The sequence below is a fragment of the Phasianus colchicus genome, chromosome 5 (assembly GCF_987193195.1).
Source record: "Phasianus colchicus chromosome 5, bPhaCol1.hap1.1, whole genome shotgun sequence".
Lineage (NCBI taxonomy): Eukaryota > Metazoa > Chordata > Aves > Galliformes > Phasianidae > Phasianus > Phasianus colchicus.
This window is the reverse complement of record NC_143440.1, coordinates 45,670,838-45,697,846: the sequence shown is the minus strand read 5'-3', so window position 1 is coordinate 45,697,846 and position 27,009 is coordinate 45,670,838. Positions and strand designations below refer to the sequence as shown.

At 41.6% G+C, this 27,009-nt stretch overlaps 1 protein-coding gene across 3 annotated transcripts in view; it reads left to right on the top strand.

The window, feature by feature from the left end:
* The first annotated feature begins 8,970 nt into the window (after nucleotides 1–8,970).
* Nucleotides 8,971–27,009, top strand: part of TC2N (tandem C2 domains, nuclear) — a 30,964-nt gene continuing 12,925 nt past the window's right edge. Inside the window, exons 1-3 of one of the 3 annotated variants that reach the window (XM_090141519.1) lie at nucleotides 8,971–9,698; nucleotides 23,489–23,615; nucleotides 24,273–24,506. In XM_090141519.1, the coding sequence (XP_089997645.1) occupies nucleotides 23,549–23,615; nucleotides 24,273–24,506 (301 nt within the window). In that variant the 5' untranslated portion in view covers nucleotides 8,971–9,698; nucleotides 23,489–23,548. Of the gene's footprint in view, nucleotides 9,807–9,971; nucleotides 10,107–23,488; nucleotides 23,616–24,272; nucleotides 24,507–27,009 lie in introns of those variants that run through there. The other 2 variants (XM_031593089.2, XM_090141520.1) reach the window with 2 other exon arrangements.

The window sequence follows — 27,009 nt, the reverse complement described above, 5'->3', positions numbered from 1 at the left end:
TGGGCTCCCTTGAAAATGCCCACTCCTAGACCGTGTGTTATAATAGCACTCACTCCCATAGATTTTTTTTTTTTAAATAAGAGAATTACTGAGGGATAAAATTGTAACTCAACTAGAAAGCCAATAAAAAAGAGCTTCAATTTTAATCATTCTTCACTGTTTTGATCATGATGTCATTGCTGTGGACAAAAATAAGTCAAACTCAAAATACTGAGAAGGAGATACTCGTTAGACAGAGAAGGGCTGAATTAGTCTATAAACAGTTCTAGAATGAAGAAGTTTGTGAAAGGAAGTGACTATGTGAAGTTTGAAAAAGGAAGGGTTAACTACTTGAAATCTGGAATCCTTGTCTTCTACCATTCTAGCAGTATTAAGTATAGATTAGCCTACTACTGTACAGACTAAATGACAGGCTGATGGATGGGCTAAGGAAGCAGTAGTCATGGCCAGAACACAATTAATTTGTAAAATGTTAATTTTCTTTCAAATATTTAATGTTGTAATCTTGCCCATACCTGGAGGTACGTACATGTTTTTTAGCCTTCATTTCCCTTTCGGCTTATTCATGATAAGGCTCAATTAGATTTTGCTTTAAGTCTACGTTATATGTACATGGAGCTTGATGTATTCTAGACACTTCCTTCTCTTGGATCTGCACATTGGAGCAAGGGGGCTCCCTTGCCAGGCTCCCCAGGCACTAGCCAGCCATGCCTCATCTAGCATATGTTTGGAGGGCATGTCGAGGCTGTGTGCTGCAGCCCTGGAGGTGTTTCTGGAGGATTTCAGGAGATGAGCTCTTCTCCCAGCCCAACAAAATGCCAACCTCTCTTCCTGGTTGCCCTGGGTTCTGGAGGCACAACCTAGTTGAGTGAAGGCAAGGATCTGCCTTTGGGCAGAATTTGACTGAGCTCTGCAGAATAAGCTGGTCTCCTTAACAAGCAGCATTAATATAAGGTAATTTGGACTGCGCTAGTTTCCTTATTCATACATAAATTATTAACAAGTAGCTAATTCTCATTCCCACCTGCAATACATAGCTTGTGATTTTAGTACAAGAATTTTTTTCCACCCACACAATACTCAATGATCCATGCATAATGGACATTTGATGTTTGTTGGTTGGTATTTCAATCAAATGTTCTTTTTCATCGAATTGCAAGGGCAGCCTGAACCAGGTTTGCTAGGTGGGAAGTGAAGGAATTTACGTCACACAGTTGATCTCTCTCATTCCCATCACACAGCTGACTGCAGTGATGAGGTAGGTAACATAACATTTGCAGAGCCTGGGATGATTTACAAGCCATTCAGAAAGCTGATAAAGATCTGTTTAGCTATTTTGAACTCAAATGAACAGCTGAGGCTCATTTACAGTAACACAAGAACACTTCAGTTCCCTCCATTGTACTGCAAACATATTAATAAAGATTACATTGAAAAGAATGCTTACATGCAAAGCGAAAGAGGAATAGCTGAGTGCAGGAACTCTGGGTTGAAGAATTTCTACTAAAGGGCAACCGAGACTCTAGAATTGTTCAAGTAAAATGAGAAAGCAGGTCTGTGATCCATGACCAAGGATTCTGAATCTTCAGTCCTCACTGGTGTGCCTTGGTAGAAGTGGGTTGACCAGTCAGGCCGTGAAACTGACAGGCCTTCCACTCACTTTGATAGAAAAGGGACACTGCAAAACCAAGTTACTCAGATTCAGCTGCTGGTATTCAGCTCTAGTGATCTCATTTGAGTTCTCCAGGTTTGAGCTTCTGCATACTTCTCTCTCTAGCTGTTTAAAGTCTGCTTTCCAGCTTACTCTTGCTATATATACTGTCATGTTTGACTAAGGAGGAGTTTCCTGTGGAATGGAGTGGTGTCAATCCTACTTTATCAGACCTTTTCACAATACAAAAATAATCTGCTTCTAGACTATCTACAAAGTCAAGGATGTTTCCATTCAGCAAAAGCTTCTACTGTGGTGCAAATGAGAGATGGGTGGGTAAGCCAATTGTATCTTTAGAGATGACTTGAAAGTGTGCATATGAGAAGGAGGTTGCTCTTTTCTGTCAGTGCTGTTCAGCTAGGTCTCCAAAGAGATGGAGTTTGGCTGGACTGTACAACTGATATCCTGCAGGAATTTAAACTCCTGCTGCACTTCCAGTAGGGTTAGATATGAACCATATTTGCTGGAGCAGTCCCGCAGTCTTTTTTGCATGCATCAGAGCTCCTACTTTCTTCTTCCTATTTCTGGTGGTACTGGTTACTCCTTAGGCCTGAAGTTGCTGCTGAATGCTGTTAAATAGCTCTCCTTGTCAGCCAGAACACAGCCACATTGGTGACAGAAAAAAAAAAAAAATCCTTTGTGACTACGACAATGAACCAGAATTAGTAGTTCTATCTCATACAGGTGGGCATTTTCTTGCACCAGCAACCCATTAGGACAGCCTGTGTAAACCACAGCTCATTCACAGCACTACACAGCACCACCATAGTCTGTACCACTCTTCCTAAGGACTGTCCCAAATGCAGACTGATATACTGATCTTTAACAGTACTTTTGTACCATTAAATGTCCTATTTTTTTTTCCCTCTAGAATATTTATTTTTATTTTCCTGGGCTCTTGATCTTGAGAAATGTTTGATTAGGTTTTCTAAGATTTTAGGAACTAGTTCAATAAATCCCTGCTAGCTTGAATGAGTGCACCTTTCATGTCCCACCATATTTTTCATTATGTCACTTGGATACAAACGCACGTGTTTTTAATGGGAAGTTAATCCCTGAACTGCAGTGAAATGATTAACCTTTTACCCTTGAATTCCTTGCTACCATATGATCTAGTTCTTATGGAGCTAAAAGTTAAAGCAATAGCGACAGCTGAAAATACTTCAGGCTCGTGGATATTTGCTCACCATGAAAGATCTTAGTTGTATGTGCATGTGCTTTTTTGGCTTAGGGAGCAAAGGTAAATAACATGGCACAGCTACTGTGTCCTGCAAAGACATAATAACCTACTGTTATTACTGCTGACTCAGGATTCTCAAAAATAATGTGCCAGGAAAATACTGTGAAGAATTGATGTCCTGCAGTTTGCAGCTATTTAACTTTCAGTTAAAACAAAGGTTCATGACACTTGTGGCATTCAGCTCAGATGTAAGAACAGGTTGTACCAAGAAGGTACAACCCATCTCAGTTTGCTCAATGCAGCAGTCACTGAAGGAACTGCATGTTCTTATCTCACTGGACATCTATGCATAGAACCAAACAGATTAAATACACAGAATCCTCTTTCTCGGTTTGAGAATGTATTTTTATTCTTGCCCTAAAATCTGTGGTGATGTGGGTGAGAGTTTTGACTACAGCATGTTTTCTTCTCCATGACTTGGAGGTTGCTGAGTGAGGACCAACCAGTGCTGCACAAGGACCTGGGAGGTGGAAGCCAGAAAAACAGGCAGTAGGTTGGCTTTGCCTTATTTCATGTATCTTAAAGATGCTGCATACTGGTCTGCCTGCCTAGGAACGTGGCCAAATTCTCTGCAGCTGGGCTAAAGTGTTAAAAGTAGACTAAAATGTGCTGGTAACCTCTGGTTCTGCTTGTGTTAGTGCCTAAGTGGTTTTAAGCCAGACTGTCCTGTTTTTATGTCCTTGCCTCTCCCTGAGAGATGTGGCCAAATCTCTAGCTAGAAGGTCAGCGTGTGCTTCCACACACTGGAGGAATAGCCTTCCAGTTTCTGCTGGTGACCTGTTTCTGGCCTATATCAACATCCCCTCAGGCTCCCTCATTCCCATGGTGCTGGCAGGCTTTAAAGTGGTGTGATTTCCTGGATGGCTTTTTGCATCAGCCCCTTTAAAAGAGGCAAATGAAATTTTGTTTTCACCTGGAAAAAAAAAAAAACAAAAAAAACAAACAACAACACATTTCTCAAGTTGTTTAATGGTGTCTTTCAGGAAGGACCTTCTGCATGCTGCCTCTGCTCCAGCATGCAGGTGATATGGATGGCCCCAACATCCCAGGGAGAGGAACATCTGCTTGGCCTCCGGCAGGCCTCTGTTTGTTTTTGGGAGAGAGGTCAGATCTGAGCAGACCCCAGAGAGATGATGGTGGAAAAACACAGGGTAGGACAGGCACCTGGCCCTGAAGAGTCCCGGAAGAGTGTGAGGAGGAAACTGGCTGGCAGTACTTGGCCATCTCCTGCCCTTGTTCTGCTGTTTGCTTGGGCTGGCCAGCAGCCAGGCCTGGAGGAGACCAGGAGGAGCTAGCGAGCTGCCTCTGGTCCCCTTTTTCATTTTGAAACAGTAAGTTTTGGGCAGCATGATAAGCAAGAAGGACTGGAATGGGGCGTGGGGAAGCACCCCAAATGCCAGGAGGTGGCATCCTCCCAGCCTCATGGGAGAGAACCTCCTGTGGTGAAGGGCACTCACAGACAGCTTTCCATCAATATTTGTACTGGAAATGGCTGCCCTTCTGAGGTTTCACTGACTTAGGCCAGAGAAGGTTGAGGGGGATAGACCGTAGGAGTGACTGCCTCCAGCTGCCCACAGTATTGTGCTCTATTGTCCACACAGAGGTGCTGGGGTGGCTCAGGGAAGCCTGGCTTTCCTCAGGCCCTGGCTGCCCTCATGCAGTGCTTCCTGCCAGCTCCCTCTGCCTTCTCTCAGAGCAGGCACATAGCAAAAATACATACGTGCAGTTAGGCTCTTGCCTGTGCCTGGACCTTTCCTTCCAACTCATTTCCAAGTGCAGTGCTGAAAAACCACAGGTTTTCTCTTCTAGCTGGTCACAGCTATTGCTCCTTGACGTGTCTTTGAATCCAAGGAACGAAAATAGTTCTGTGAGATCTATTAAGTCTCTGGCTTGTAAAATACAATAATTTCTTACTAGGTTACACTAATATTTCGTAATTCATTCTTAATATTATTCTTCAATAAAGCTCTGCACAAACAATCTATCCCACAGGAGAAACCTCTGCCAGAACCCAGATGTCAAACACATTTGCTTCAATTACAGGAGTTCGTGACCTTTTCTGTTTGTTAATGTGACGCCATGGAAATAATTTATAATAAATAAGCGTGTTTCAGAGTCAGGTGCCCCACAGGGCCTTTTTCAGAGATACGACAGCCCTTCCTGAAACAGGTCTTTCCTGTTTTGTTTTTGTCTCCTAACAATGAAGTTTGGGGAACAATTTGAAACCCTGACACAGAGCCAAGTCCAACTGCTGAGAGGTAGACAGGAAGTCAGAGATATCTCAGATTTCAATTCTTTCCTGAAATTGGCTGCTGATCAGGTTCTTCCCTTTTCTTTTATCCTTTACCCTAGAATTTCAGATTTCAAACAGCAGGCTGTATAGATCTAAACAAATTCTAAATGTATCAGCTTAAATCACCAAATCAACTAGGAAACTGTTGAAATTTCTTGGATTCAAATAGCAGATTTGAAATGTTAAGGGTTATTTGCATATAACACACTGATTTAAAGCCAAGGTTGTACTGTCTGCCTACAGCCTTCAGGTACAAGTGCTCTACAAGTTATCTGAAGGCTAATATATTGATAATGTATTTCCGCTATCTTTTTCAGCAGATGTGACAATGTTCTCATAAACACATGGGACCAGTGCCTGGACTAAGAGCAGCTGGCTCTTAGTGAAGCTAGGGCAAGAAAAGAATGCAATTGAAAAACAAGAGCCTTAGCTCTGCTCATCCTGTTGTCAGCTGTACGTTATGGTTGATAATGTCTCCTAAGTTTGCTGGGTTCACCATCTCAGATTCCTAGACAGTAGCAGCAGCAAGAAATCTTTCCCAAGGAGGAAGATGAACCTTTCCCTTCTGCATAAATGTGGTCCTGCTTCTTGCTGTGGGCTATAGCTGATGGTAGGAAAACTCCAGCTCAGGGCTAGGACAGCATCCTTTTTCTCACTGGTTACTGGGATCCTCAACTTGCCTTGTGCTAGTCTGGCTGGCAGCCATTAACAACATCAGAGATTGACAATAAGCTGAAAAGAAATTGTTGCAGCCTATGCAGATGTCACAGCTAAACCCCTGTGCGTCTCATTGTGTGTGGAGAGAGAGATCCAAAGTGTTCTGGCGTATGAAGGATGAGTCCACCTTGGACATATTCTCACCATGTATTAATGATGTGCACAAGGAAAAGCTGCCTTACAGCATAAGGCAAGACAAGGCAGGCCAGCAAATCTCTTTCCAAATTCACAGTACATCTGATGTTAATGAGGGAGAGTTTAATTTGGTCAAGAAAGTATTTGCCTGTAATTTTTCCTCTAGACATCCTAGCAACACTTTCAAAAGATGCTAGACATGGTACAATAAATCTGGTCTTCTACAGCACACTGTGGGAGGAGACAACTGGCTGCAGTTTCAGGTGGTAGACAGAATTCCAGCGGGTTATGCCAGGAAAGCATGATGTTAAAGGGACATTAGGAAAAAAAAAAAAAAGAAGAAGAAAAAAGCATAATAGACACAGACTGAATTAAATGATAACAGCTTTCTATAACAAAGTGTGTAGACCCCACCCAGCATCTGTTGTAGAGGAAGGAAGGTGTCTGTTAAACTCAGAGGTTGTAATGGGAATGAAAAAAGCCAGTCTCCAGCTGAGAGTAGGACAGAGTATGAGGAATACAGTTTAATGTTTCTCCCAGCAAAACCTCAGGGGATAAAGCTTACTGCTGCAAAAACTTCCATGGTAGTAAAAGCCTCTGGCTGCATAAGTTCTTTATAACAAAGGTGTGTTAACAGCTTATAGACTTCAGCTGAAAAGAACTCTGACATTTCACTGAAATCTGAGTTGCAGAAACCTTTTTTCTCACAAAAAGCCTCTGCATACAAAACTTTTATTTAGTGGTTGCACTGGGATTTTGGCTGTGAGACACCATATGCTGTGTGCTGGCCTTGTCCTGATAACAGCCTGCTTTTATGTCCGGACAGCTGAGCTCATCGCTTGGCTACTGCAGAATATATCATGTCATGTCAATTTCTGAAATCAAAATATTTCAGACACAGTGGTGTTAAATGCTTACTAGATCTAATGGACTCTCCTCAGCTGCTTAATTGCATTTGATATGTTTCAAACAAGGCAAGGACTATCAACTAACAATGTTTTCCACACACATGCACTTTTTTTGCTTGAAAGGTTCTGGTGTGCTCTGTGCAAACATGATTCAGCCTCTGAACTGCTTGATACTGCAAATCAAAATTGGCATGATTCATGAACTGTGCACAAGTGGTGGGGTTGGATTTCTGATGCAAAGGATCGCTGGGGAGAGCTCAGGCTTGAAACATCTGTGAGCATTCCTGCTCACAAACTCATTCACTGGCGTGTTTGCACAAAGTGAAGAAAGAGGGTCAGAGTCTGCTTGAAAGCTTTTACAGACATGAAGAAGTACTCAAGAGCACTTGTGTCAGTATTTACACAAGGGCTTTTTACTGTTTCACGCCTACTTCCTAAATGGTTGAGGCCAAAGAGGATAAAGCTCTCTCCTGCTTGTAGCTCCTTTCTGCAGTCCTCTCCTCGGGCTACTCCTTTTTTACAGAGAAAAACACCGGGAAGTTGTAATTCAATAGCATAAACAGATTCGGTAACAAATGAGTAGTGTGCTGTGCAGAGGTTGAAAACAGATGAGACAGGCCTCGCTGGGGGATGTGTTAGGCAAAGTGTAGCCCAGACTAATAAATTCTCCTCTGCTGGCTCTGCACAGTGCTGCTCAAGTATCTCTGCGCTTGTGGAGCTCGGTGCTGTGGTTTGGCCCTGACCAGCCTGGTTTATTTGCTCAGTCTTAGCACCAGGGTGCCCTGGTTGAGGCAGTGAGAGGGGCAGAGCAGCTGTGCAGCTCCAGGAGATAGGAGGGTTGGGCGGCTGCACTAATGGTCTTGGGACAGAAATGGAGAGAGAGGGGCTGAGAGCTTAAGACATGGGAACAGCACCAGGTCTCTCAAGTGAGGTTTAGTTACAGAAAGATTAGCAGCTGCTCAAGCAGTACATGGGACACTGTATGCTGGCAAGAAGCAGGCAGGAGGCAGGAATGTATCTGCAGTTGGCAGAGAGGCTTAGACTGCAAAAAACAGAGGTTTCATTGCTTATCTTCATGCTTGATTTCATTGAGACAAAAATCTTTAAGGGAGGGAAAGGTTCATCTGCTACTGCAGCTAAAATATATATACCACAATTATGTTCTCTGCCTCCATGCAAATGTTCTTTCCTCCACTCAAAATCAGGTCAACCACGTCCCTTGCCATGTGCAGCTGAATTTTGTATTTATTGAAACAAACTGTCCAATTTTCAGGCAGTTTAAAGAAGAATGGAAGGTGTGTCCTTAGCCATCCAGCGAGCCCCAGGAATGTGAGAAGAGGCCCCTCCAGTCACAGGGGATGGCCTTTCCTGTACCCTGAGGAAGAAGGAAGATAGTCTGGCAAACTGTATTTTTCCCCTATAACTTCCTCATTAGAAATATGGTTTTTATGTCCCTTCCTACACCAGTGACGTGAGCTGCATTCCTGGCAGCTGCCGGCTCCAGCAGCTGGAGAGCCACTCAGGCACGGCTGCAAATCACTGCAGAGCCTGAATAACCCTTCAGCTCTTACATGGTAACCTGATAGAGACAAGTGCACACAGGGACCGTATCAGTAGTTAAACAGTGTGCTTTTATGAACAGTGAAAGATAGCTTTCACTATAGTTCACATAACTCATTCATGTAAGTGAGATGCTTTGAGATGTGTGCTTAATGCATACCAAAAAGATAATTTTGGAGGCTTACCAGTTACTTGTATTGCTTGAAAGGAGTGACCACACATAATCTCATCAGCTCCCTTAGCAGCAATCAGAACCGCTTTGCTCTGTGATATCCCACACTGTGCAGGGACTCACAGAGACTCTTTGTTAGCTCAGATAGTCTGTGTGTGCTTTTGGCAAAGGCTCTCTCCTCACAGAGACTCTGGAGTTTGAAGTAGCTGTGCTATGGTGCAAGATGACAAAACTCATAGTTAGCATCAGGTCCGTACTGCTGTTAAATTAAAAAATAATAATAATCATAGGAGAACTGCACTCTCAGTGGATGAAGGATCTCTGAAAGGCTGCAGCTCAAGAGCAGCCAGGATGGGCATGCAAAACCTCGCTCATGTACCTGAAGTTGGAAAGCACCCAGAAAATACACAGAACTTCCTGGAGGAAACAGTCCTTTTTCCCATTAACACAGCCCCACTTCCCACTTACATCTGCCTGAATCGGAGCACAGAGGCCACACACAGCCACCTGGAGTCTCATAGAGCCTTTGTTTCCTGCAGGTTTCTGAGCCACACCACCACGTATTGTCGCTAAATGAGACTACAAATAGCTCAGGCTGTGGCAGGGGCTTTCACATGCCTGTGCATGGTCTCACCTGACAGGGACCAGCATCTCAGCTAGAAATGCTATTTGCTAGAACGGTATACAAATTAAAGCTTTGCTTTTTTCTCTAAGAGACGGGCCCAGGCTTTAGCAAAGCATGGAACAGCTTTAGCACTGACTTTGCCAGCGCCAACAGCCCAGCGAGCGACAAAGAAAAGCCCCTGGCAGCTGCTTGAGGATAACTGTCCTCGCGCGTAGTTTCGCCGAGGCGGGGAAGCAGCAAGCAGGGAAATCCCCTCTCCGCGATAGGGATCGGTGACTAAGCGCCGTGCCGCACACCTGAGCGGCCGGCAGGGACGCAGCCGGCGCCCCCCTCGCAGGTACCGAGCAGAGGGGCCGCCCCTGCGGGCCGGGCTGTGGGGAGGCGGTGCACGGCGGCGGCAGGTGCGGGCGGGCGGCGGAGCGGAGCTTGGCGGCGGGGCCGGGAGGTGAGCGCGGGCGGCGGAGCGGAGCGGAGCGGGAGGGGCGGCTGCGGCCGTGGGAAGCCCCGGAGGTCCGCGGGGAGGCGGCGAAGGGAGCGCGGGGAGTCCCTGCCCGGTAGTGGATGGATCGGTGCGGAGGTAGTGCGACTTCTTTGCTCATCTGAAATGCGAGGTCGGGCTTTAGGCTTCCAGGAGAACTGCGGGCATCCTACGCAGTTCGTGGCACAGCTCAGGCTGTGCTTAAGAATGAACGGGAGCAAAGCTTGGCGTTGGTCAGGCTGTCCTGCTGAGGTGACCCCGTACCAGGTGTGGTTGCATATAACGTAACTGTTTCGTGTATCAATGCTTAGGACGTTTCAGTATGAATGTATGGTGATGATTTTGCAATTTGTAAATTATGATTTTCTCACTGTGCATGCACTATGTAACTTCTGGGACACAAAACCACTCTAATGGTAGTTTTTGCAAACCTGATGCATACCATTGGTTATGTTGAATGGGAGAGCGTGTTTTTAAAACCAGTATGCTCTGTTTCTTAAAGAATTTTGATCCATGTGTTGTTTCACAGTTCATGCTTGTAGAACGTGAGTTGTCAAAGGCAGTGCTATTGGGCAGTTTGTACACAGGTGATGCTGCACACCTGCAATGCCTTGCCATCTCCCCATCCTGCTAGTGGGGCTTGGAAGTGAAGACCTCCAAGTGTCTGGAGTTGGCTCCTTTAAGACTTTATGAGTATTAACTTGGCAGCCTCCTTCCAAGATTAGGCTTGGAACTGTGTCTTCTGACAAGGGTAGACCTTGAGAAATGGAGGTAGGTAGAAAAACAGTAATCTTATTTAACTATTACAGAATTTAAATTTTCATATAAATTAGGTCCAATATTAGATTATATTTAAAACAGTCTCAGCCTGGTATTGCTATTAGTAAATGCCCTTGTGCAATCAAAATGTTCTTTGTGAATTAACATTCATAATAACATTCACATAAATGTTGTCGTACCAGGTCAGAAATAACTACCTGGATCACCTTCTGCAGGTATGCTTCAAGTAATCAGTCACAGGTTAGCCAAAGCTTAAATGGAAATCCTATTGCAGCAAACTGGTCTTGTAACTTTCCTTCAGCGTGGAAGTGTGCCCAGTGTTACATGTGATGTATTTCTCTAGATAAGAATAGAAAGGTAGATATCATGGTCATTCCTTCAGTTCACACTTCCAGATGGTACAGCTGTGATTGTGTAGAAAGGGGACAAGATCTCAACAGCAGTATGCTGGGACAAACCTGTGAAGCACCTGGGCATCTAATGATCCTGTGGGCAGCTGCTCTGCAGGGCTAGACATGTGCAGTTCTTACCCTCACCTTCTGATCTGTGTAGGCTCAGGTTTTTCTCAGTAACGTTTGCTGAATGCATTGAGGTCTGCTTCTTGCTGTGGCTTCAGTTTTGTTAGCACCGATTAGTTAGGTGCCTAAGCTGTCCTGGCATCCACAAGTGAGTGAGGCATTCCTTGACACATTGTTCTCATAGAGAACAAGTATTTTCAGATTACATTTAGATTATCGGGACGCATTTAAAATACCTAAATTTGCATCTTTCATTTCTCAAGAGTGCTTGACTTAAAATTGCGTCTTGCTCTGGGCTGGTGATCTTGAACTCCTCACTTATGAAACAGTTTTGCCTTGTTTTCAGTGCAGAATTAGGTGAGCTGTGATCCTATCATTATGTGGTTAGGGCACGAATCCAAGAGTGGGGAAGTTTGATTTCTAGTCCCTTTTCCATCTGTATGTTGAATATTAAAAATTTTTGTGGAATACATATGGTTGAGCAATATTGAATTTCAAGAAAAATGCATTTTTTATTAAAGTGTCCCTTGATTCTTCAAAATATGTGTAGAAGTTATACCTACTGAAAACCCTACATCCAAAAGGGGAAGTCCCATTAGTTCCCTTGTCCTTTCCTGCACTTAATTTAGGTGATGGATCTGCAGGTGATGAATCCTCTGTCTTCCTATGCAATGGAAAGAGTGAGTGTTGATGGAATTGTTCAGTCAGTCATGTGTGCATAAGCTATTAATTATGTTGACGAAAAAGCTCTGACTCTGGTCTCCTCTTCTTTCTCCTACTCATGTGGTTCAGTCACCTCACTTGTTTGTTCCAGCACTTCTCTTTTCTACCAGCTGATTTTCATTTTCACTCAGCCTGAGTTGGTCTTACTCATAGGTGTTTAAGTTTCAGATTTACTTTACCCCAGAGTAGTGGGTTGGCTTTGGAGAGTGCTGTCCTGCTCTGGCTGCCTGTTTTCCCAATGGTGCATTCTCACTCCACTCTTGTGCAATCAACTATTGGAAAACATTTTTTTTTCTATATTTTTAAGCATATTTTGTTTATTCTGGTGGTTTATGTTTCCATCTAATCAGTTAACTAGGCCAACTCTTCAAGCAGCTGTGTATTTACTGGATCTAGCGTGAATGGTTTTGGCACAGGAGAGCAGAACTGCCCCTCTCAGTAGCAGCCAACAGCCCCTTTGCTCTCCCCATGTGTGGTAGTGCATTCTGTGTGGTGCTTTTCCAAACCCACTGTTCCCTTGTTCTTTTTTTATTTTATTTTATTTTGTAAAATAACTACTTTGTTTACTCTGAATTGGCTCTCCTGAGATACCTTAAATCTAGTAAATGTTCTCTCTCCAGTCTAGGACAACACCCAATGTTTGTCAGCAGAGAGCTTAAGATCTCATCTTTGAATGAAAGGCAAAGTGAGCTTTGACTTTAGGTAGGAAAAACTGAGTTTAGGCTAAGCTGTGTTGTCATTCTGGTCAGAAATACAATTTGGCCTTCTGAAAAATTCTGTGTGTGGAGAAAAAATTCTATTGATCCCTTTCGGCAGAAGGGATAAATCTTCAGACCTAAGCTGAAGAGCCTCATCTGGGAAGAGTTCAAATTTTGGATTTGATTTCAACTCTCTGTATTGCATCATATCTCTTAATCACTTTAATACATCAAGCCATGCAGAATTAGAAAGGACACTTCTCTGAAGCTTAGTATGAGCAAATGTTTGCTTGCCTGTCACCACAGCTGAAGTTTACATTAATTCCACGCCAAAAAAAACTATGTCAGAAATCCGATGCTTATCTTTCCTGTTAATTGTACCCTGGTGATTCTGTTTCGAAGCTTTGTTTCTCAGTTACCTAATAGCCACTTAAACTGGAAGGGACATATTTTTTGGCCCTAAAATAACATCTCTGGTGTGTGAGGAGTTCTTGTAGTCATGGCAGTGAGCTTTGTATTTGGGCCTCAGAGCAAGAGCTAGAGAGGTGGCATTGACGATTAAAACAGCTTCAAAGCCTAAGAAAGCAATTCAGAAAGAGCATACCCAAGCGGCCTCAAAACCTGTGAGGCGCTTAAACTATTTTAGCACCTCAGCTTGGGAGTCTGAACCTTAGACATGAGCTTGTATGGTGCTGGAACCCGGGGGAGCAAATGCCTCACTCCCTGCCTGGTGGAGGGAGGCCTGACCCCAGTGGCCTCATAGGCATGGCGTGCTCTGGGTACACTGGTACACAAATAGCTCCACAGTTTCATCTGAAGCACAGAGAGGAAGAAGGCTGCTTGCCTTTGTGACAGCATGGTCACCAGAGCACTGAGGACTTCATCCTACCTGCAGAAGTGCAGCCCCTCTCTCCCACGGAGCCTCTGTACCTCCAGACCAAGGGGGTAGAGGTGGCTTTTTGACCACTGTTTGTTGAAGCTGAGCCCACATGCATGGCGGGGTGGTTCATACTGCCAGAAGATGGCCAAAGTCTCAGCCAGAGCTTGGCAGGGGAAGATGAAAGGGGACTGAGATGGGCTTTCTGCCAAATTCAGACAGCAAATCTGTTTTGTGTATACGTATTCTACTGAGGGAAGTGCCAGCCTTCCCTACAAAGGAAGAAGGTTTTAAAGGTAGCTCTACCTATCAATGCTTCTGTGGTTTGTGATTAACTGGTGCAGAAACAAATAGTTCTTCTGTTTCTGAGAGATTAGTAAATTTAGGAAGGGCACTGTATTTAGTAGCTAACTGCTAGGTGACAACAAAATATTTTCAAGACCATATTCAGTTTCCAGTAGCGGAAAATTCAGATGTTTTTAGCTATTTTCCAGTTTATTTTGAAAAATAGGATTGCAGGGTCTTTAATCTTCAGTTGAAGTTCACTGTCTGCTCAGCAGTGACTGGAATAGCTAAAAATCTTCCTTCTGTAAACCTTGACCAAACCCGGAACATCTCTCTGTGAATCATCCTGGCTTTTGTTCAGCTCAGTGGTGTGTTTACTTCCAGAGCTAGTTTCACCAATGTTTGAAATGATAGGTTTGAATCTCTTGTGAAGGGTGTTGATTTAAACTCAAGAGTGTAAGAAAAATGTACATTCATGGTGTAGCCATTGTGCACGTTGTCTTGAGAGAGAGAAAGGGAATGTTGCCAGCTCATGCTCTCAGGACCTCTGTCCCGAATGGCAAGAGCCTCATCGTTGTAGTAGATTTTGGCCAACAATAATTGGGATGTTAGATACTCCCATAAAATTGCAACAATTCTGATTTCTGCTGGCTGCTTCCAATGTCTGCGTAAAGTTATTCTAAAACACCTCCTTTATGCAGTGTCTGGTTACCATTCATCTTCCTCGGCAGCTGCCAACTACTCCAGCCTGTTCACATCTCTTGAGAGGCAGAGGCACTGCTGGGGCACTTAGAAGTGGTTGTGGGCCACTGGTGTGGGTGGATTTAAAGCAATAAATAATAAACAGTATAAAGTCAGGATCCTCCTGGACTTTTAGGTGTGATTAGGCAGCCTCAGCTCAGTGCATGTGCACTATAGAGCCATACTCCTAGTCTGGTTTGGATTTGAATTAAGATCCATTCCCATTTCCTCTTCTCTCATCATCCATTTAACCTATTTTCATGTATGATATGCACTAGAGTCCTCTGTTTCTTAATACCAGCCATCCCACTTTAATCTTGATTTATGCCATTTACGTATTTCCTTCCTCTAACCACACTGTTGTAACTGGTTAAAGGCTGTGACAATGAGGAGCAGAAGTACTGAACGGGGTTTCCATCATGTGGAAGCTCCATGATTTGAAGTTCTTGTTTTCATCATGAAATAGGATAATAATAATATGTAAAATAATTATTACAAAACTAATGTAAAATAACAAATGAGAAACTGTTTCACCTAAAACAAAGTACTGGATGTGTGTTTGTGTGGTTATATATAAAGAAATATTCCATCTTGATTCTTGTAGGTCAAAAGAGTAGTTATATAAAAATAGTGTTAGTGGTAAAGAAACAGTATTTTTCCATGCAAAACTGTTTGGGTTTTCTTCATTTTTTCATATATACAGTAGGAGCTATTTTTCATTAGTTGTCTGGATACTATATGCCTATCCATGTTTTTTCCACGTGGCTCTGTGGTTGTGGCAGACAGCTGAGACTTCTGGATACCATTCAGTGTTACATTAACCTGGTATCTGAAGGCCATCATTTCAGAGCTGGACACACTTAACCATGCTAGGGAACCCCAGTGCACAGACAGATGCTCTTGCCTAAATACCACCTTCTTGGCTGTCCTATTGAGGAAAAAAAATGCATCCAGATGTTTCCAGTTCTCTTTGGTATCAGGGCTATAGACGGGGACTGCTGACAGCTCTATTTTTATTGCTTGCTGGCGTTACTGCAGAAGGAGAAAATATTGGATTATAAACTGACATAGAATACATGAAGTCTTGAGCATTAAGTTAGATTATAAAGTAACCATCAGTGATTGTCGTGATTTTTTCCTAATCTGCTTAGAGCAAAGAACTTATCTTGAATTGAATTCTTTCCTTGTTCTTGTCAAAAGCCAAATTCTTTTTTTACAGAGATTTCAGTCTCTGCATTTTCTTTTCTTGTGTCCTGATTTCAACTCTTGTTTTGCTGTTTTCCATCTGAGTCCAAAGTGATCTACAGTCCAAAAAAATGGATTTATTCCTTCATGTTTACTACCCCCATACATACCATATTGTACATCCTTGTCCAAGTCAGTGAATTTATCTACAGTTCACAGGAACAGTGTTGTCAGTTCAGTAATTGGATGAACTGGTTGCTTGCCTAATGCAGCATTAGGAAGAAATACTATCTCTATCAACTTTTACAGCCCAGTGCATAGGGGATTCAGCATATTAAAATTCCAAGTTTTAAGCTTTATCATGGGATAGATTTATAACGTTCTCTTCTTAATTCAAACATAAATCTCTCATGAGAAAAACTGGCTCAGATTTATGAAAATTGTGCTTTTGGCCCTTGTACTATTATTAATCTTCTGTATACTGGGGCAGACTTGGATTGAGTCTGCATTTAAGAGCTGCAGGTGCAAGGCTATAATGCTGAGAGTCAGTGTGTCCCTGGGGGCCACGTGAGAGGAGCGACTTCTGATCGTATGCTTCTGCCAGCACTTGTTCCCCTTTTCCAAGGGGTGTCTAAAGAGTAGAGGCGATTGTTCCTGTAGTGCAATAGCTCAGACACGCACCTGCTCAGCTTTATTTTTCTTCAGGGAAGTAGGCGATAGCAATTATTTCCGCTTCATGACTTTACTCTCAGTTTGGTGGTCTGAGCTAGGGCTGTGGATGCACTGAAGGCTTTTTGGCCTCCTCCAGCCTGAAGCCCTTGAAAGAAGCAGCTGCTGAGCTCAAGGAGACCACAGCTAGATTGCACAAGTGCTCTTTCTGCAGAGTTCAGCTCAGGGCCTGCGTGAAGGGAGGCATGTATTAGATCATCTCCATCAGGGCAGAAAAGCTGAGAAGGGAGAGTCACAGTGGAACAAGGCACAGTCTTTCACAACTGCACGTAGGAAGACGTGGCTGTTCCATGTGAAGCTTTTGCCTTGTTTCACTTATGGACCTTTACAGCGTGAGAACATGTAAAGCCAATGGGATTGCAGTACGATCATCTTCTTTGGTTGTGACAAAAACTTAGCTAAAAATTGACTTCTGAGGTGGTATTCTTTGCCTCAGGAGAAGCCTGTTCCAAGTGAATAAGTAATATTTTTGTGCAGTTGTCACATCCTGACTGCTAGTGGTGAAATGTTGAGGACTCCTGCTGATGGCAAAGGTTTTAAGCCATGTGTGACATTGTTATCTATAGGAGTGCCCAGCTGACAGTTTCCTGTCTGAACACTGTGGCTGGCATCAGAGGGACACAGGGCATGCTCTTTATGGTCACCCCCCCATGCCTCCTCTTGGTCAGAATCCAATTTGGAGTGTGCAGACTAGGGGAGCAGTTGCAGCTTGGGTTCTTAGTACAATGCTGCAGGAATGAGAGCAATCTTCTTCTTGCAAGAGTCACTTAATGAAATACATTCTCACCTTAGATTATCTTTTGGCATTGTTGAACCTGAACTGTATGGTTCAGTTGTAGAATCAGCCTGCAAAAAGGAGGTTAGAGAGGAGGGATAACGTATTGAGAAGAAATAGCAAATTTGAATGATGTAAAATAGACAGTCTTAAATTCGTATGCATGATTTGCCTTGGTCTTAGCTTACTAAAGAGAATGGTCAGAGGTTAGATTCTAATATTTTAAAGCCTAAGTGAAAAAAAAAAAAGGATATACTACTGATAATTAAGTGTCTTTCCAGCCATAAAGATCGCATAAATAAATAAAATGGAAAAAAGAAATCACTAGAAAAAATTAAACTCGCTTAAATATTAGCAAGGTGATTAGCTAATGTTCTTTGAAATGAAAACCAACTGTCCTCCTGCTCAAGTTGTTCAGTGTAGTGCAAGGGAAATTGACTGGTATCAGTAATTCAGAAGGCTGGAACAAGGGAACATAACTGTGCTTCAAATCTCAAAAAATAAGATTCTGATCAAGTTGTAAGTAAATGAGAGGAATTTGCAGGAAGAGAGGTGCTGTTTAGTTCTGTTCTCCTGGGATCAGCTAGAAAGCTTTCCCACAGATGGCTGTTGTGCCATAATTTAGCCAACAGGAAAAGCTGCCTGTGCCTGGGCAGCTGGTGGTTTGTTTGTATTGTGGTACACAGCACTTTTCCCAGCAACTTCTTTCTGTCTTTTGTTACCACACCAAATTGTGTAAGTATGTACAAATGCTGATGGCTCTTTGCCCCAGGAAAGCTATGAAACAGTCCATCACAAAATCAACGTTATCTAGACCATACTAACTATGCATAGCCTTTTTTTTATTCAGATTTAAATTTGTAGTTACACTTTTTCTTCATTCTGCATTTGAAATCTTTTTTCCATGTTTTTGCTGTATTTCCATCTGTCAGATTACTTGCAAGTTATCTCTCACAAACAAGTCTTCTGGTTGTCTCTCTAAACCCTTTTCATAACTTCTCTTTCTCTGTTGTGTTATTTCAGCGTCTCCTTTGTGATCCACTGCTTTCAGAATGAAATCTCTATTTCCAGGCACAAAAGAAGACAGTCACGTTGTCTTATTTTTCCTGGAAAGCAGGAGAACTCGAATAATCAGTCAGCAAATTCCCAGAGTTTTCATGCTTTTCCATGAGTTACAGTTAGAAGTGGAGGAGAAGGAAGCTCTGTGTATTCACACACCCAGTAGTTACTGCAGATATCACTTAGAGGGTTTTCCTAAAACAGGTGTAGATATGAGCTTCTTATCATGCACCTTGCAGGTGTGAGTTGGCATGACATTATTTTTTTTTCCTCTCCTCCCAGGCAACATACTACTGCCAAGGTTTATGATGAATAACAACAAAAACACATTGTCCTGCCTTCTTACACTTTCAAACCTTCTTGAAGTGCCTCTGTGTCCTTTACAGACATGACAGATCAGACCTGCTTATGATCACCCTTTCCTAAAAAGGAGTATTCTAACTTCGGCGAGCGTATGCCTGTGCTGCACGTCTGTGTGGGTGTGTGCACCATCCTTGCTCATACAGTAGCAAAGTACCTGAGGGCAAATTTCTGAGAGCTATTTATGCAGTTTTACTATGTTTTACCAGTGTTCACCTGTTTCTAGACGCACTGACCCTAACCCCTCTTCAAATGAAGAGCCATGCTCAGACCAGCCTACAGTTCCCAGACCTTATCCTCCAGCAATAGAACTACTGAGCGACTAGCCCTGGAAGTTAAATCATTTGTAAAATCTAAGCCATCAGAATCTATCTGACCTGCAGCAGAAGCAGCTGTTGCTGTGCTCTGTTTCCTTAATCATCTGGAGACCTTTAGTGGTGTTGTTAAGCTCTTTGAAGGAATTTTGCGATTGGGATCAACTGCATCTCGTGGGTCTGAAACACAGACAGGCAAAGAGGTAGCATAAATGTGGTGTTTGGCTGCGGTGTGAAACTGCAAGCCTGAGCTTGCTATCTCCATGGGGAAGTTCCTCAGCTGTTGTTCCTCTGGGGCTGTTGGAGCTGCAGACACTTATGTCATTCAAGGATCTGTCCCAAATGTCTACTAACAACCCATCATCCAATTTCCGGACATTTTCTTTTACGCCTCTTGCTTTGTGAGGACTTAAAGCTACTAGAAATGCTATTTGTGACGTGTTTCTGGAACACAGATCTGAGAATGCGTTTTATAAGTTTATGGCTGGCAATAAATCTCATAATGATTGAAATCTCTGGCTTAGCCAGCTTTCCCAGTTCGGGATCAGATATTTCACCTTTGTTTCTGTTGCATGGTTCTAAATGTGTTACCTGGTCAGCAGAGTTCTGACTAAAAGTAGCCTGCAAACTTGCTGCAAAATGTACCCCTTCGTCATAAGGGAGCAAAGACCTGACGTTTCTTTTGAGACTCCTTCCAGCTTTTAATATTTAATATCACAATGATCCATTTTCTATCATGTTGTTTTTATTTAATGAGTTGTTGAAAATATTTGCCGCCTTCTCCAAACATCTCTGTCTTGTAGTCATTCTGGTGGCATCTGGAACTGAAGTTTTCAATACTGTTTATCTGATTTAGCTCATTCAAAACTTCTATCAGAGGAATCTGGAAGTCATTAAGATAATTTATGTTCTCCATCTAAACCCATTAAAATAATACTGACTATAATTCTCTGGACTCCGTGTATGTGTGTGGTTTACTTTTATACTTTGTTTTCAGTATGTTCCAATAATATTGGGTTTCTACACTAGTGTGGAAGGATGATTGCTGAGGTAAATTTGATCATCTTATTTTGGCTTCATATTGGGAAGAGAGAAGTGAAAAAGTTTACTGAAATCATAGTGAAGAACACCAAGAGAGAAAATCTGAGACAATAATGAGATCTGCTGCAAGTGATTTGATTTCTCTACCTCTTCTATTTTTGCCTGAAAATCAGGAATAATTCTCCTTTTCCTCCTGTCCTTTTCTCAGTCTAGTATCTTCAAAATGAACAAAATCTTTGATGTAAATGTATTGACTGACAAAAACTGACCCCAAGTCTTAGAGATAGGATCAGAGTCCCAGCTCCTTATTAACAAGGATGGCAGTGACGGGAGGTTGGTACTTCTCTGGAATTCAGTGCCATACCTAATACATGTCTGTACAGTTCTGTTCCTATTGGTAAATTTATTCCCACACAGATGTACATTAGTACAAACTTTTAACAACTCTTAAGTGTTACACTGAAGGTTTTTGAGTAACTGACATTAGCAAAAGGCTGTGCCGTAGAGGAGACGTCTAACTTTTGATAGAAGTGTTAGTTTCTGTCAAGTTTAGTAAGTATTTGTTTCATCTTCTACAAGACTTCTTCTGTTCATTTGCAGTTAATAAGAAGAGAATATGTTAAATTTTTGTCCCGTGTGGTTAAGACAACTTTAACATACAGTGAAAACTGTTGCCAAGTCACTAGCAACTTGAAAAGTACAGATAAAATAATAAATGAACTGCTCTTCTGAACGAAACAACAACAGTATGCAAATACATTTCTCCTGGTAGCTTAATTAAGTGGATAACAATTTTAAAAGCAATTTAGGCCATTTGCATTGTGATTTCATGAACAAAGTGCTCTATGCAGCACAAGGGAAACTTCAAACCAAATGTTTGGTTCCTCAGCAAATGCTGTCTTTTTGGTTTTGTTTTGTTTTTAACGTGGCTGTGGTATAGGAGTACGAATACAGGTGCACATTTTGTGTCTGTCTTTCAAACCATTACATTTTTAAGCACAAAGAAATGTTCAGACAGCATTTCAGTCTGAACTTTCTTTTCAAATGCTGTATTTAAGCTCAAAGGGAATTGGAAACTCCAAAGTCTGTGTCTGTACACATTACCATTGGTTACCAGTATCACTCACTTTCAAAGCTGTAATCTGGAAACAGCAATATTACAGTGTACTCTTCTGTACAAGAGGCAGTGGTGAATTGCTTTTATGCTTGTCTACAGATAGAAAGAAAAGTATGAATGTTTTCTTGCTTCTTGATGGGCTTCTTGATGGGGATGGGAATATTATGGTCTAAGAATCAACTTTTTTTAAATGTAATTAGTACAGAAGATACAGAATTACAGTATAACTCTTAGATCAACAATAATGATATCAACTTTCTTTGTAAGTAAGGCATTCACTCAGTGATGGAAAGGCAACTGTGAATGATGATTTGTGTTTATTTGCTGGCTTACGTTAATGGCTATAGCTAAGTAATTCTGGAGAAAGCACTACAATGACGTGAATTTTCTTGATGTAAACAACTAATTTTTCCACTTCATGTAGCTGGAGAGCTGGGTGGTTACTAACATTTTCCTTCCTTCGCTACCAGTAGTCTGGGTATTTTGAGATAAAAGATTGTTTTGCCAGAGCAAGCTGCTACCAAAGCTTAGATACTATTGTTGCAAAGCTGAAAGCAAATGAAGCAGCTGTTTCAGCCCAGTTTAAACACGATGAACAAGAGTAAAGCATATTAACTCCAGCTGTGCATTGATAACAGCTGGGAAGGGAAATCACTGCATGGGAACCTGGAAGCAAACCTTGAATTCTATAGCATGGGTAACTACTGTGAGTACACTTCAGAGGGAGGAGCAGCGGCCATTGGGAAGGTGGAGAATTTTCAGAGATTATCGTGCCTGATTTTGTGTGAAGCTGCAGCAGGCTCTGTGGCTGATGGTATCGCCTCTGCAGATTTGCAATCCTAATAAATTTATTTTCCAAAATAACATGTACCAATATTCTTCAGGCTACTTCTCAGGTTTTTTTCTGTTCAGCTCACTTACATCTTGTTCATTTTGGTCTATTGAGCACAAAGAGCAGTTTACAATTAAAGGAAGTAATTAAGAATAATTCTGGAAACAGTTAGGTTGTTACAATAACAAAACTTCATTATATTTCAAACTCGTATTTTAAAGATAACAGGTTAATTCAGGCCTTACACATGAAACCACATGCCCTGAGTGACCTTTCAAAACCCACAGCTTAAAATACACATAGCAATTCTGAGGGATACTGATAGAGTGCCAAAGAATGGTTAGTAGGTATTTGCTGTGTTTGGTCATTATTTGCAAATTGACACATCTGATGATAACATTGAGTTGTGCCTATCCATGGGGATAAGTGATAGTAAGCTAGGAAAGCATGTTTTCTAGGGTAGATGAAGTGTCTATAGATTAATATCTCCATTTGGTATCCATGTGAATCTGGGAGAAGGAAAAAGAAGACTTTAAATGAAAGAAAAGGTTTAGGTTGATATTTTGGACATGAGTATTATTTCTGTTTGTCAGTGTTTCTGTGGTTTCCTAGCTGTCTTTTATATGCATACAAACAAAACGACTGCACTGTTCAAGCTGCAGATGCGAGTAGCTTCCATGCTGGAGCATGGAAACTTTCAGTAATTTCCTGTGACCGAGATAACCAAGCAAACCTGTCCTATTTCGTGAAGCTGTCATCTTCTCTCTTTGGTATCCCCCTTTCTCTTTCTTGCTACTTTTTTCCCCCATCCCTGCTTACATTCATGTTCTGTTTGGTGTCTTCCTCTAACCGCCATGGAGCTGGAATCGTATCTTGGGTATGTTCTACAAAGAACCTTGTGTACTTTAGGTACATATAAAATGACTAGACAGCCAAAGTTTTGGACAGGAGGCAACACAGCTGTCTGTGTCCCTCTGAAAAGAGAACATGAGCATATGAATAAAGACACTTAAATGAGGCCAGTTACTATTGTCATAAAGTTATTCTAATGTTAACCAGCTGTTATGGATTTGATCTCATTCTTCAGTAGAGTATGCCTCTCTGGAGGCTAGAAGCCGGTTTTCTCTATTTCTGTACACGAAGCAGACAATTATATAATACAGCAGGTCTTTGGTTTCATGTGTATACAATTATGAGAAAGCAGTAATTCCTCAAAGAATTGTGAAAGAAGACAATCTTAGTATCATTCATAAGGAGCGCTTTCAAATGTAAAACACGGCGTGAGCAGAGTCAAAGGTGTAGATGTATGTATGTTATGATCCCACATGAGTGACAGAGAATAAGAAATGTGATTAAGGGAAACAAACCAAAAACCACATCTTACAAATAACTTACCAGAGCTTATCAAAACAGATATAGAGCTGAGTGAATTCCAAAGCCTGAAGGCCAACACAAATGTGAGGAGAATTCTAGTGTTCCTGAATGCTCTGATGCTTTTATGACTGACATAATTGTTGACCCAGGGACTGAGTACAACTAAAAACTGCATATTTAATATTGCATTTTAATTTAAATTGTTCCCATCTTATATACTTTCCTTTTCTGTGTTTTTCAGGTTTGATAGCTGCAGTGGATTGTTGATTGCGATTTCCTCTAAGTTGCAACACCAAAAACAATGGCGAATGAATATATTAAAAACTGCTGCAAATGGTGTTTTTATGTGCAAAAAGAAAAAAGCAATTGTGAGTTTCAACATAGTCACATTGACTAAAGGTTCTGCTATTCTGGCCTCATTACTTATGAGGTTTCCCATTAACAAAATGACTTTGTCACCCTTGATAAACTTGAATTCTTTTACATATCCAAAATTCTTTCCATGCCTCCACTTGGAAAGTGGACACAGGCTTGTTAGTGTTATAAATTGGAATTGGAACTGAAAAATAACTGGTCTGAAGTCTGCTCCTTGCCTGGAATGCTGTCCGAAAATCCAAAAAAAAGAACAAAAAAAACCAATCAGCCTAAGGTCATGTAAAGGTCTTGTATCTTGCAAACTGTCTGAAAGTGAGCACTGAGCACTTTTTTTTTTTCCCCAAAAATTTTATTTGGTGTCGTAGTTGTTTGCACAATTGATCTATGATACAAATGCATAGAATTCCTCTTGTAAAATTGACTTAAGGGCAAGGTAGCTATAAATATACAGCCTCAGGCAGCAGAATTTGTTTTAGTACAGACATGAGGATAAATATCTTTTCCAGGTACTTGTCCTGAATGCTAGTAAAACTGAATGCTAGCAACAGTAATGTATCAAGCACGGATTCTATTAAAGAGATCTGTTCAGAGTATTGTTCCAAACTTAATGCACATGTAGACTGTCTGTTTTTCTTGCTTTTTATTTTTAGCAGTTTCCATGGCGCAGGAATCTGAAGCTGTACCCGCAAGCAAGCCAACTATTGTAGAGCAACCTCCATTGTCTTCAGTGTCAGTGAAGCGGCAAGTTGGCTGTTCTGAGGATTATCTGCTTTCTAAACTGCCCCTGGATGGGCAGGAGGTACCATTTGTGGTCCCACCATTCAAACTGGCTTATGTACAGCCAAAAAGCCTTCCTAGTACCTCCAATGCTGGAGGAATTCAAGGTAAAATATAAACAGTGTTGCTGAAATAGTGTGTGTTTCAGTTGGGAAAACTTGAACAAAAATGATAGTACTTCATTAGGTATGTTAACCAGTTTCACTTTCTAACTGAAGCCAAAGAAACTTTATTTTGGTGAGAGAAATTGCTTACTTTGCATATTATAACAAATCAGTTTCTCCCTGCCCTTGTCCCCGTTCTTATCTATTAACTGTATTTACTGTGTAGCTTCTAGAAATTTGGAGGAGCACTGCAGGGGTATGTATTTTTATTTAATCTAGTCTGTCAGTTGACTCAGAAATAGTTGTTTAGTATCTGCTACTCCTTGATAGCTGTTAAGTACTCCTACTGAAAGCATGTATCTGTAAAATTTCTCTAGAAGCTAGATCTTGTGACTTTTCTCTCTGGATATTGGGACAGCTTTTGGTAAGGATGTCACTCCAATATGAATCTGTGTGATCCTACACGAATGAAATTAAAAGCAGGGATTGCACACTAATGCTTATGCTCAACATAATGGAAGACACTGAAGACGAAGCTCTAGTAAAGAATTTATTGGAGTCAAGGAAAGTGCTAATGTATCACCAGCATCCAGATCACTTAAGAAGAATGGTTTGGCTTTTATGTTTATTATGTCAAAACTTTCAGCATACTAACATTAATACTCCTTTTCAAATTTCACCAATAGGAAGCATGTGGTACTACTTGGAGGAAGGAAGGTTTTAAGACGTTCCTTGTCTTTCAGCCTGATCCCCTTCAGGTTTCCCCGCAGATAGCCAGCACAGAAGCAAGTTTTCTCTGCCTCCCATCTAGCAGAGCTGGGCTGCTGCACAGAGGGATTGCTTGTTATATATGATGGCTGCTCTGAAAGTTTATGCCTCCTATTTTGTTATGTAGGCCCACAGGATCAGAGGTGGTTGTTGCTGGTACAGCAGTAGAGGCTGAACCTTCCCACCAGTATCCCATTACATTTTGTTGCCATGTGACAGATGGCAACAGAGGGGTAGTCAGACAAAATGTGGTCTGACACAGAAGTGATTATGAAGCAAAGGTGTGTCACTGAATTCTCCCATGTGGAAAAAATGGCACCCATGTGATTATGTTGAAAAATCATATTTTGTAGCTGAGAATTTGCTTTATCAAATAGTGTGATTGTACTGTTTGTATCTGTTGCAGTTTCCATGAAAATAAGTAGGAGGCATTACTTTTGGAGCAATCTACATATGCATTCTTCAGTAGCTAGTTCTTGTAAGGAGTACTTGAACAAGGTATGGGAATGCAGGATTTGCTGCTGGTAAATCCCTTTTCTCACAGGGTTTGCATTCAGACTCTGTCTTCCTTGGTCCTTCCTCATCCTTACGATACTGAACATAAAGGACTCTGAGGCAACTGAGTTTTCCAGTGAGAAGGAAGAGGTGTTTAACAACCTTTAAACAAACGTTTTCTTTGTTCGAGCTGTTCTACAGGGTCTTACAAACCAGTGACTTGTCTCCATTGGGAGTTACGCTTCAACCTTTCTGAAGGACCCAGTGAACAGACTGGCCCTTGGGCTATAAAATCAGAAGATAATCTGGCAGGATGGCTAGGCTGTTTGTAATTGCTTCTCTTGAGCAAATATTTTAAATTCTTGCATAAATATTTGAAAAGTGGATCTTATGTCAAGTAGGCAGCTTCCATTTCCTTTAAAACATAAGTACTTATATTTGAAAATACAACTCTTTAAGCCTCGCTAAAGCTATGTTTAAAAATGCAAAGTTTACTTTTTAGAGAGATGTACTAAATACAGGGAAGTGTGTTGTCATTCCTTTTTTACATTTGCTGAAGCACCAGCATATTAAAAAAATACATTTATAGTATTTGTTTCTTTGATCGTTGCTAAATATCCATAGCAGCCCAAGTTCTAAAAATCTCAGTTCCGTTCCATTTTCTTTGCATGTCTGCCATTTTCCTTTATTGAAACAGAACATGCTCAGTGTAAGCTCTTGACATCCTTTCTGAAATCAATTAAGTTCTGGCAGGGCTTTTCAATATTCACTGCAACATGTCTCCTGTTCTCACAGAAATAAGTTAGCAGAAAGGAGAGTGTTCCTGGGCTGGAACACTGATTTTACTGTCACCTGCTGTGTAGCAATTCTTTACAGCTTCACTTTTAACATTCACTCTAACTTAGGTTCTGCTCAAGCCCATTATACTTGAATTCTTCACTTATCAACTCTCATGTTCCATCTTGCTGTTCTTTTTAACTTTACTGTCACCTGGAAGAAAGGTGGTTATTGTGGCTATATATACACAATAATATTTTGCCTCTTATGGCACAATGTGTACAGAATTGAAGGCATGTTATAATGGGTTAAGGAGCTATTTCATAGGAAGGCTGAAATCTGGGGAGGTGAAGTTAAGGAAGCAGATGTCAGAGCTTGGCAGAGTCCAGGTCACCCCATCTCCTTTCTGTTCTGAACCGTTACACAAGGCTTCTTTCAGCTCTGGATAAAATGAAAGTCTAGAGCA